This window comes from Molothrus aeneus, unplaced genomic scaffold (genome assembly GCF_037042795.1).
Source record: "Molothrus aeneus isolate 106 unplaced genomic scaffold, BPBGC_Maene_1.0 scaffold_488, whole genome shotgun sequence".
Lineage (NCBI taxonomy): Eukaryota > Metazoa > Chordata > Aves > Passeriformes > Icteridae > Molothrus > Molothrus aeneus.
This window is the reverse complement of record NW_027099163.1, coordinates 22,056-33,000: the sequence shown is the minus strand read 5'-3', so window position 1 is coordinate 33,000 and position 10,945 is coordinate 22,056. Positions and strand designations below refer to the sequence as shown.

Genomic DNA, 10,945 nt, shown 5'->3' with positions numbered 1-10,945 from the left:
CAAAATTTGGGGATTTTTTGGGGTGGGAACCCCGAAATTTGGGGTTTTGGGAGCCCCAAAATTTGGGAATTTGGGAATCCCAAAATTTGGGAATTTGGGTGGGAAAACCCCAAAATTTGGAATTTGGGAGCCCCAAAATTTGGGGATTTTTGGGGTGGGAACCCCGAAATTGGGGGAGCCCCAAAATTTGGGAATTTGGGAACCCCAAAATTGGGAGTTTGGGACCCCAAAATTTGGGAATTTGGGTGGGGAAAACCCCAAAATTTGGAGCAGGGAAGGTCCCAAAATTTGGGGATTTTTGGGGTGGGAAAACCCCGAAATTGGGGGAGCCCCAAAATTTGGGAATTTGGGTGGGAAAACCCCAAAATTGGAAGGGAGGGAGGAACAAAATTTGGGAATTTTGGGCAAAAGGGACCCCAAAATTTGGGGTTTTGGGAGGGAAAAGCCCCAAAATTGAGGGGGGACCCAAAAATTTGGGGGTTTTGGGAAAATCCCAAAATTTGGAATTTGGGAGCCCCAAAATTTGGGGATTTTTGGGTGGGAAAACCCCAAAATTTGGAGCAGGGAAGGCCCCAAAATTTGGGATTTTTTGGGTGGGAAAACCCCAAAATTTGGAGCAGGGAAGGTCCCAAAATTTGGGGATTTTTGGGATTTTGGGTTTGGGGAAATCCCAAAATTTGGGGTTTTGGGTTGGGATTTTCAGGGAACGTTCCGGAATTCGGCGCCGCCCCGAGCGATGGCGCCACCGCAGGTACGGAGCCGGGATTGGGGAATTTGGGGATTTTGGGTCATTTTGGGGGAAATTAAAAATGGGGAATTTGGGGTTGGATTGGGAAATTGGAAATTGGAATTTTTCCAAATTTTTCCAATTTTTAAATTTTTAATTTTTTTTTAATTTTTCCAAATTTTTAAATTTTTAAATTTTTAAATTTTTCAATTTTTCAATTTTTAAATTTTTAAATTTTTTAAATTTAAAATTTTTAAATTTTTTAAATTTTTAAATTTTTAAATTTTAAAATTTTTAAATTTTAAAATTTTTAAATTTTTAAATTTTTTAATTTTTTAATTTTAAATTTTTTAAAAATATTTTTAATTTGAATTTCTGAATTTTAAAATTTTTCAATTTGTAATTTTTAATTTTTAAAGAATTAATTTTGAAATTAATTTTTAAAGAATTAATTTTGAAATTAATTTCTAATTATTTTTAATTTTTTAATTTTTTTATTTTTAATTTTAAGTCGAAAATTTTAATGTAAATTTTTTAATTTTTTCAATTTTTTAAATTTCCTATTTTTCAATATTTTAATTTTTAACGCTTTTATTTTTAGCTTTCTACTTTAAAAAAAATTAATTTTTAGCATCTTAATATTTATTGCTTTATTTTCTATTAATTTTGAATTTTCAATATTTTACATTTTCTACATTTGAATTTTTAATTCTTTAATTTTTAATCTTTTAAATTTTTCATATTTTCATTTTCTATCAATTTAAAAATTTTATATTTTTAAGTTTTCTTCGATTTTTAATTTTTATTTTTAATTTCTCATTTTTTGCTTTTTCTTTTAAATTTTTAAATGTTTAATTTAAAAAAAAATATTATTTTGAATTCTGAATTTTGAATTTTTATTTATAAGTTTGTAATTGTAATCTTTAAATTTTAATTTTTAACTTTTTCTATTTACTTACGAATTTTGAATTTTTATTTATTAATTTTCAATATTTTAAATTTTCTCTATTTGAATTTTTAATTCTTTCATTTTTCACCCCATTTTTAATATTTTAAATTTTCCATATTTTCATTTTCTATTAATTTTTAAAAATTTATATTTTTAAATTTTCTTTTAATTATTAATTTTTATTTTTAATTTCTCATTTTTTGTTTTTTCTTTTATTTGAAATTTTTAACTGTTTAAAATTTTAAATTATTATTTTGAATTATTCTTAAAATTATCATTTTCAATTCTGAATTGTGAATTTTTATTTATAACTTTTTAATTTTAATTTTTTAATTGTTTATTTTTTTATTTTTTACATTTAATTTTGAATTTTTATCTATAAATTTTCAAGTTTTAATGTTTTAATTTTTTATCTTGAATGCTGAAAATTTGAATTTTTATTTCTAAATTTTTAATTTTCACTTTTGATCTTGAATTCTGAACATTTGAATTTTTATTCATAAACTTTTAATTTTTAATTTTTTTAATTTTGATCTTGAATTCTGAACATTTTGCTTTTTTCAAATAAATTTTTCATTTTCATTTTTAAAAAGTTTTCTATTTTAATTTTTCATCTTTAACATTTCCTAAAATTTGGAATATTTTCATTTTTACCTGGATTTTTTTTTTTTTTTTTGAATTTTAATCAAATTTTTTTAATTATTTTTAATTTTTTTTATTGTTGAATTTTTGAATTTTTAATTCGTTTTTAATTAAGGGGAGGAACGGGATCAAAAGGGGAATTTGGGGTCGATTTGGGGTCGGGTTTGGGCCAATCAGGGCTCGGCCCCAAAAGGGAATTTGGGGTCGATTTGGGGCTGATTTGGGGTTTTGGCCCCAAAAGGGGAATTTGGGGTCGATTTTGGGCTGATTTGGGGTTTTGGCCCCAAAAGGGGAATTTGGGGTCGATTTTGGGCTAATTTGGGGTTTCAGCCCCAAAAGGGAAATTTGGGGTCGGGTTTGGGCCAATTTGGGGTTTCAGCCTCTAAAGGAATTTTGGGGTCGATTTGGGGCTAATTTGGGGTTTCAGTCCCAAAAGGGGAATTTGGGGTCGATTTTGGGCTGATTTGGGGTCGGGTTTGGGCCAATCAGGGCTCGGCCCCAAAAGGGAATTTGGGGTCGATTTTGGGCGAATTTGGGGTTTCAGCCCCAAAAGGGGAATTTGGGGTCGATTTTGGGCCAGTTTGGGGTCGATTTGGGGCCAATCAGGGCTCGGCCCCAAAAGGGAAACTTGGGGTTGATTTTGGGCTAATTTGGGGTTTCAGCCCTAAAAGGGGAATTTGGGGTCGGGTTTGGGTGAATTTGGGGTCGATTTGGGGCTGATTTGGGGTTTCAGCCCCAAAAGGGAATTTGGGGTCGATTTTGGGGCAATTTGGGGTTTCAGCCCCAAAAAGGGAATTTGGGGTCGATTTTGGGCTGATTTGGGGTTTTGGCCCCAAAAGGGAATTTGGGGTCGGGTTTGGGGCTAATTTGGGGTTTCAGCCCCAAAAGGTGAATTTGGGGTCGATTTTGGGCGAATTTGGGGTTTCAGCCCCAAAAGGGGATTTTGGGGTCGATTTGGGGCCAATTTGGGGTCGATTTGGGGCCAATTTGGGGTTTCAGCCCCAAAAGGGAATTTGGGGTCGATTTGAGCTGATTTGGGGTCGATTTGGGGACAATCCGGGGTTTGGGATTTGGGGTCAATTTTGGGCTAATTTGGGGTTTTGGCCCCAAAAGGGAATTTGGGGTCGATTTTGGGCTAATTTGGGGTTTCAGTCCCAAAAGGGAATTTGGGGTCAATTTTGGGCGAATTTGGGGTTTCAGGCCCAAAAAGGGAATTTGGGGTCGGGTTTGGGCGAATTTGGGGTTTCAGCCTCTGAAGGAATTTTGGGGTCGATTTGGGGCTAATTTGGGGTCGATTTGGGGCCAATTTGGGGTTTCGGCCCCAAAAGGGGATTTTGGGGTCGATTTTGGGCCAATTTGGGGTCGATTTGGGGCCAATTTGGGGTTTCAGCCCCAAAAGGGAATTTGGGGTCGATTTTGAGCTGATTTGGGGTCGATTTGGGGCCAATCCGGGGTTTGGGATTTGGGGTCAATTTTGGGCTAATTTGGGGTTTCGGCTCCAAAATGGAATTTGGGGTCGATTTTGGGCCAATTTGGGGTCGATTTTGGGCTGATTTGGGGTTTCAGGCCCAAAGGGAATTTGGGGTTGATTTTGGGCTGATTTGGGGTTTTGGCCCCAAAATGGGAATTTGGGGGCGATTTTGGGCTGATTTGGGGTTTCAGCCCCAAAAGGGGAATTTGGGGTCGATTTTGGGCCAATTTGGGGTGGATTTGGGGCTGATTTGGGGTTTCAGCCCTAAAAGGGAAATTTTTGGGCCGATTTTGGGCTGATTTGGGGTCGGGTTTGGGCCAGTCTGGGGTTTCAGCCCCAAAAGGGAATTCGGGGTTGGGTTTGGGGCAATTTGGGGTTTCAGCCCCAAAATGGAATTTGGGGTCGATTTGGGGCTGATTTGGGGTCGATTTGGGGCTGATTTGGGGTTTTGGCCCCAAAAGGGAATTTGGAGTCGATTTTGGGCCAATTTGGGGTTTCGGCCCCAAAAGGGAATTTGGGGTCGATTTTGGGCCAATTTGGGGTCGATTTTGGGCTGATTTGGGGTCGATTTGGGGCTGATTTGGGGTTTCAGCCCCAAAAGGGAATTTGGGATCGGGTTTGGGCCAATCAGGGCTCGGCCCCAAAAGGGAATTTGGGGGCGATTTTGGGTGAATTTGGGGTTTCAGCCCCAAAAGGGAATTTGGGGTCGATTTGGCGCTAATTTGGGGTTTTGGCCACAAAAGGGGAATTTGGGGTCGATTTTGGGCGAATTTGGGGTTTCGGCCCCAAAAGGGGAATTTGGGGTCGATTTTGGGCCAATTTGGGGTGGATTTGGGGCTGATTTGGGGTTTCAGCCCCAAAAGGGAAATTTTTGGGCCGATTTTGGGCTGATTTGGGGTCGGGTTTGGGCCAGTCTGGGGTTTCAGCCCCAAAAGGGAATTCGGGGTTGGGTTTGGGGCAATTTGGGGTTTCAGCCCCAAAATGGAATTTGGGGTCGATTTGGGGCCAATTTGGGGTTTCAGTCCCAAAAAGGGAATTTGGGGTCGATTTTGGGGCAATTTGGGGTTTCAGCCCCAAAAAGGGAATTTGGGGTCGATTTTGGCCAATTTGGGGTTTCAGCCCCAAAAGGGGAATTTGGGGTCGATTTGGGGCCAATTTGGGGTCGATTTGGGGCCAATCAGGGTTCGGCCCCAAAAGGGGAATTTGGGGTCGATTTTGGGCTGATTTGGGGTTTCGGCCCCAAAAGGGAAATTTGGGGTCGATTTGGGGCTGATTTGGTGTTTTGGCCCCAAAAGGGAAATTTGGGGTCGGGTTTGGGCCTATTTGGGGTCGATTTGGGGCTGATTTGGGGTTTCAGCCCCAAAAGGGGAATTTGGGGTCGATTTTGGGCGAATTTGGGGTTTCGGCCCCAAAAGGGAATTTGGGGTCGATTTTGGGCCAATTTGGGGTCGATTTTGGGCTGATTTGGGGTCGATTTTGGGCTAATTTGGGGTTTCAGCCCCAAAAGGGAATTTGGGGTCGATTTTGGGCTGATTTGGGGTCGATTTTGGGCTAATTTGGGGTTTCAGCCCCAAAAGGGGATTTTGGGGTCGATTTGGGGCCAATTTGGGGTCGATTTGGGGCCAATTTGGGGTTTCAGCCCCAAAAGGGAATTTGGGGTCGATTTGAGCTGATTTGGGGTCGATTTGGGGACAATCCGGGGTTTGGGATTTGGGGTCAATTTTGGGCTAATTTGGGGTTTCGGCCCCAAAAGGGGAATTTGGGGTCGATTTGGGGCCAATTTGGGATTCAGACCCAAAAGGGGAATTTGGGGTCGATTTTGGGCTAATTTGGGGTTTTGGCCCCAAAGGGAATTTGGGGTCGATTTTGGGATAATTGGGGTCGATTTTGGGCTAATTTGGGGTTTCAGCCCCAAAAGGGGAATTTGGGGTCGATTTTGGGCTGATTTGGGGTCGATTTGGGGCCAATTTGGGGTCGATTTTGGGCTAATTTGGGGTTTTGGCCCCAAAAGGGAATTTGGGGTCGATTTGGGGCCAATTTGGGGTTTCAGCCCCAAAAGGGAATTTGGGGTCGATTTGGGGCCAATCAGGGTTCGGCCCCAAAAAGGGAATTTGGGGTCGAGTTTGGGCCAATCAGGGTTTCGGCCCCAAAGGGAATTTGGGGTCGATTTGGGGCTGATTTGGGGTTTCGGCCCCAAAATGGAATTTGGGGTTGGGTTTGGGCCTATTTGGGGTTTCAGCCCCAAAATGGAATTTGGGGTCGATTTTGGGCTAATTTGGGGTTGATTTGGGGCCAGTCCGGGGTTTTGGCCCCAAAGGGAATTCGGGGTTGGGTTTGGGCCAATCCGGGGTTTCAGCCCCTGAAGGAATTTTGGGGGCGATTTTGGGCGAATTTGGGGTTTCAGGCCCAAAAGGGAATTTGGGGTCGATTTGGGGCCAATCAGGGTTTGGCCTGAAAGGGAATTCGGGGTTGGGTTTGGGCCAATTTGGGGTTTCAGCCCCAAAAGGGGAATTTGGGGTCGATTTTGGGCTAATTTGGGATTCAGACCCAAAGGAATTTTTGGGTCGATTTGGGGCTAATTTGGGGTTTCGGCCCCAAAATGGAATTTGGGGTCGGGTTTGGGCCAATTTGGGGTTTTGGCCCCAAAATGGAATTTGGGGTCGATTTTGGGCTGATTTGGGGTCGATTTTGGGCCAATCCGGGGTTCAGCCCCAAAGGGAATTTGGGGTTGGGTTTGGGCTAATTTGGGGTTTCAGCCTCTGAAGGAATTTTGGGGTCGATTTTGGGCTGATTTGGGGTTTTGGCCCCAAAAGGGGAATTTGGGGTCGATTTTGGGCTAATTTGGGGTCGATTTGGGGCCAATCAGGGTTCGGCCAAAAAAGGGAATTTGGGGTTGATTTTGGGCGAATTTGGGGTTTTGGCCCCAAAAGGGAATTTGGGGTCGGGTTTGGGGTGGGGGCAGTGACGGCCCCGGGTCCCCCCCAGCTCCCGGTGCTGCTGCTGCTGCTGCTTGGAGCCGGAATTCCGGGAAATTTGGGAATTCCGGGAGTTTCGGGAGTTTCGGGAAATTCGGGAGTTTCAGGAATTTCGGGAGTTTCGGGAATTGCGGCGGCGCCGGCCCCGGGGAGGAACCGCGAGGAGCTCCCAGGTGAGGGCCAGGATGGAGCCTGGACCAGTATGGACTAGTATGGACCAGTATGGCCCAGTATGGCCCAGTATGGACCAGTATGGCCCAGTATGGCCCAGTATGGACCAGTATGGCCCAGTATGGCCCAGTATGGACCAGTATGGACCAGTATGGACCAGTATGGACCAGTACGGCCCAGTATGGACCAGTATGGCCCAGTAGGGCCCAGTAGGGCCCAGTATGGACCAGTCCCCTCCCAGTCCATCCCAATTCATTTCCAATTCCTCCCAGTCCATCCCAGACCCTCCCAGTTCACCCCAATCCCTTCCCAGTCCCTCCCAGTGCATCCCAATCCCCTCCCATTCCATTCCCAGTCCATCCCAGTCCATCCCAGTCCTATCCCAGTTCACCTCAATCCCATCCCAGTCCCTCCCAGTCCCTCCCAGTCCCTCCCAATCCCATCCCAGTCCCTCCCAGTCCCATCCCAGTCCCATCCCAGTCCATCCCAGTCCATCCCAATCCCCTCCCAGTCCCTCCCAGTCCCTCCCAGTCGCTCCCAGTCCCTCCCAATCCCCTCCCAGTCCCTCCCAGTCGCTCCCAGTCCCTCCCAGTCGCTCCCAGTCCCTCCCAATCCCCTCCCAGTCCCTCCCAGTCGCTCCCAGTCCCTCCCAATCCCCTCCCAGTCCCTCCCAGTCCCTCCCAGTCCCTCCCAGTCCCATCCCAGTCCCTCCCAATTCACTTCCAGCCCCCTCCCGCCGCCGCCCCCGCTCCGTGGCCGCCTCCCCGTGGCTCCGCTGGCTCCCGTTCCGCGGCTCCGTCCCCGCCGACGCCGTCTCCAGCCCCAACCCGCGCTCGGGCCGCCCCGAGTTCGTCTGCTCCACGCGCGCCCACGGCTGCAACCTGGGCTCCTTCGACCCCGCCCGCGGCCCCTTCTGCGCCTACGCCTGGGCCGAGCGGGAGCTGCGCAGCTCCGACTTCCAGCTGCTCCTCAACCCCGGCGGCTTCGAGGCGCTGGACTGGGCCGACGCCTCCTTCGGCTCCGCGCCGCCGGGCGCCGTCGAGGGCTGTCCCCGCACCGACCTCTTCGTGGGCCGCAGCCGCGACGGGCTGGGCAAGGTGTCCAAGGAGCAGCAGGCGCTGTTCGTGGCCGTGGAGGGCGAGGAGCTTTGGTACAAGTGGTACCAGGTGCTGGTGGTGCGCCAGGGCGCCCTCGACGTCTCCATCGCCGACGTGGCCTACGAGGGCGCGGCGGCGCTGGAGAGCGCCGAGGAGGAGGAGCTGGCCGAGGTGCTGGCCAGGAACGAAGGCTGCCGCGCGGCCGCCACGTGGCTCACCCTGCGCGAAGCCACCGAGGCCGAGCGGCGCTGGAGCGCGGAGCTGCCGGCGCTGGCGGCCGCGCGCGGGGTCCTCCGCGCCGCGCCGCCGCTGCCGACGGAGCCGCGCGGGTGGGAGCTGGGCAACGCCAGCACCGTGCCCTGGGCGGGCGGCGCCGCCCTCACCGAGTTCGTGTCGCGGCTGCACCGCGTCCGGCAGGAGATCCCGGCGCGCTCCGAGTGCTCCGTGGTTCTGCGCGGGCTCCGGCGCCGCCTGCGGGTCCCGTTCCGGGCGCGGCTGACGCGCGGGTTCCGCTCGGGCCGCCCGCACCGCGTGGAGATCGCGGGGACGGCGTGGAGCGAAGGCGTCACCGGGGTCCAGGCCGGGCTCGGGAGGTGCCGCGGGATCGCGGAGCTGCCGCCCTGCCCCGACTGAGGGTGAACCCCTGGAATTGGGATTTGCACCCCAAAAAAAACCCCCAAAAATCGGCAGGAATGGTGCTCGGCTTTGGTGCGGGGATTTGGGGTTTTGCAGAATAAAGGTGACCCCAAAAAGCAGGAAAATGCTGTTGGTGAAGTTTCGTTTTTTCACCCCAAAAATCCAGCAGGAAATTGGGGTTGAACCCCTGGAATTGGGATTTTATCCCCAAAAAAATTCCCACAAATCCATGGGAATGCTCGGCTTTGGCACGGGGATTTGGGGTTTTGCGGAATAAAGGTGACCCCAAAAAGCAGGAAAATGCTGTTGGTGAAGTTTCGTTTTTTCACCCCAAAAATCCAGCAGGAAATTGGGGTTGAACCCCTGGAATTGGGATTTTATCCCCCCAAAAAAATTCCCACAAATCCATGGGATCGCTTGGCTTTGGTGTGGGATTTTCGGTGTTTTTGGGGTTTTCAGTATAAAGGTGACCCCAAAAAGCAGAAAATGGGATTTCGGGTAAAATTTCATTTTTTCTCCTCAAAAATCCAGCGGGAAACTGGGTTTGAACCCCTGGAATTGGGATTTTATCCCCAAAAAAAACCCCACAAATCCATGAGATCGCTCGGCTTCGGCGCGGGGATTTGGGGTTTTGCAGAATAAAGGTGACCCCAAAATGCAGGAATTGGGGTTTCTGGTGAAATTTCCTTTTTTCACCCCAAAAATCCAGCGGGAAACTCGGGTTGAACCCCTGGAATTCTGATTTTCACCCCAAAAACAAATCCCATAAATCCATGGGAACGCTCGGCTTCGGCGCGGGGATTTGGGGTTTTAGGGAATAAAATTCACCCCAAAATGCAGGAAAATGGTTCTGGTGAAGTTTCATTTTTTCTCCTCAAAAATCCAGTGGGAAACTGGTCCTGAACCCCTGGAATTGGGATTTTATCCCCAAAAAAAAACCCCACAAATCCATGGGAATGCTCGGCTTTGGCACAGGGATTTGGGGTTTTGCGGAATAAAATTCACCCCAAAATGCAGGAAAATGGTTCTGGTGAAATTTCATTTTTTCACCCCAAAAATCCAGCGGGGAACTGGCGCTGAACCCCTGAAATTGGGATTTTATCCCCAAAAAAACCCCACAAATCCATGGGAACGCTCGGCTTTGGTGTGGGATTTTCGGTGTTTTTGGGGTTTTCGGTATAAAGGTGACCCCAAAATGCAGGAAAATGGTTCTGGTGAAATTTCGTTTTGTGTCCCCAAAAATCCAGCAGGAAACTGGGTTTGAAGCCCTGGAATTGGGATTTTATCCCCAAAAAAAACCCCACAAATCCATGGGATCGCTCGGCTTTGGCGCGGGGATTTGGGGTTTTGCGGAATAAAATTCACCCCAAAATGCAGGAAAATGGTTCTGGTGAAATTTCCTTTTTTCACCCCAAAAATCCAGCGGGAAATTGGGTTTGAACCCCTGGAATTCTGATTTTCACCCCCAAAAAAACGCCATAAATCCATGGGATCGCTCAATTTTGGTGTGGGATTTTTGGGATTTTTGGGGTTTTTGGGGTATAAAATTCACCCCAAAACTGAGGAAAATTATTCTGGTGAAATTTCGTTTTTTCACCCCAAAAATCAAGAGTGGAACTGGGGTTGAACCCCTGGAATTCTGATTTTCACCCCAAAAAAATCCCATAAATCCATGGGAAAGCTCAATTTTGGTGTGGGATTTTTGGGATTTTTGGGGTTTTTGGGGTATAAAATTCACCCCAAAATTCAGGAAAATGGTTCTGGTGAAGTTTCATTTTTTCACCCCAAAAATCCAGCGGGAAACCGGGGTTGAACCCCTGGAATTCTGATTTTCACCCCAAAAAAATCCCCACAAATCCATGGGATCGCTCAGTTTTGGTGTGGGATTTTTGGGATTTTTGGGGTTTTTGGGGTATAAAATTCACCCCAAAATTCAGGAATTGGGGTTTCTGGTAAAATTTACTTTTTTCACCCCAAAAATCCATCAGGAAATTGGGTTTGAACCCCCGGAATTCTGATTTTCACCCCAAAAAAAACCCCATAAATCCATGGGAAAGCTCAATTTTGGTGTGGGATTTTTGGGATTTTTGGGGTTTTTATGGCATAAAATTCACCCCAAAATTCAGGAAAATGGTTTCAGGTAAAATTTCCTTTTTTCACCCCAAAAATCCAGCGGGAAATTGGGTTTGAACCCCTGGAATTCTGATTTTTACCCCCAAAAAAATCCCATAAATCCATGGGATCGCTCAGGTTTGGTGTGGGATTTCTGGGATTTTT

The 10,945-nt window shown here is 46.8% G+C and overlaps 1 protein-coding gene across 2 annotated transcripts; it reads left to right on the top strand.

Annotated features, from left to right (window-relative positions):
• The first annotated feature begins 610 nt into the window (after positions 1 to 610).
• LOC136571012 (natterin-3-like) lies at positions 611 to 9,587 on the top strand. 2 transcript variants are annotated; one of them, XM_066571421.1, is made up of 3 exons: positions 611 to 751; positions 6,775 to 6,937; positions 7,662 to 8,963. In XM_066571421.1, exons 1-3 carry the CDS (start codon positions 737 to 739, stop codon positions 8,663 to 8,665), a joined length of 1,182 nt encoding a protein of 393 aa, XP_066427518.1. In that variant the 5' UTR covers positions 611 to 736; the 3' UTR covers positions 8,666 to 8,963. The 2 variants fall into 2 exon arrangements, 1 of the variants encoding a protein (XP_066427518.1); XR_010785595.1 differs by lacking the exon at positions 611 to 751 and adding an exon at positions 9,135 to 9,587 and having other exon boundaries at positions 6,835 to 8,771.
• The last annotated feature ends 1,358 nt before the right edge of the window (positions 9,588 to 10,945 follow it).

Bases quoted from the DNA above. Each gene is read 5' to 3' on its own strand.
- LOC136571012 (XM_066571421.1), top strand. The intron at 6,938-7,661 runs GTGAGGGCCAGG...ATTCACTTCCAG, and splicing joins GAACCGCGAGGAGCTCCCAG to CCCCCTCCCGCCGCCGCCCC.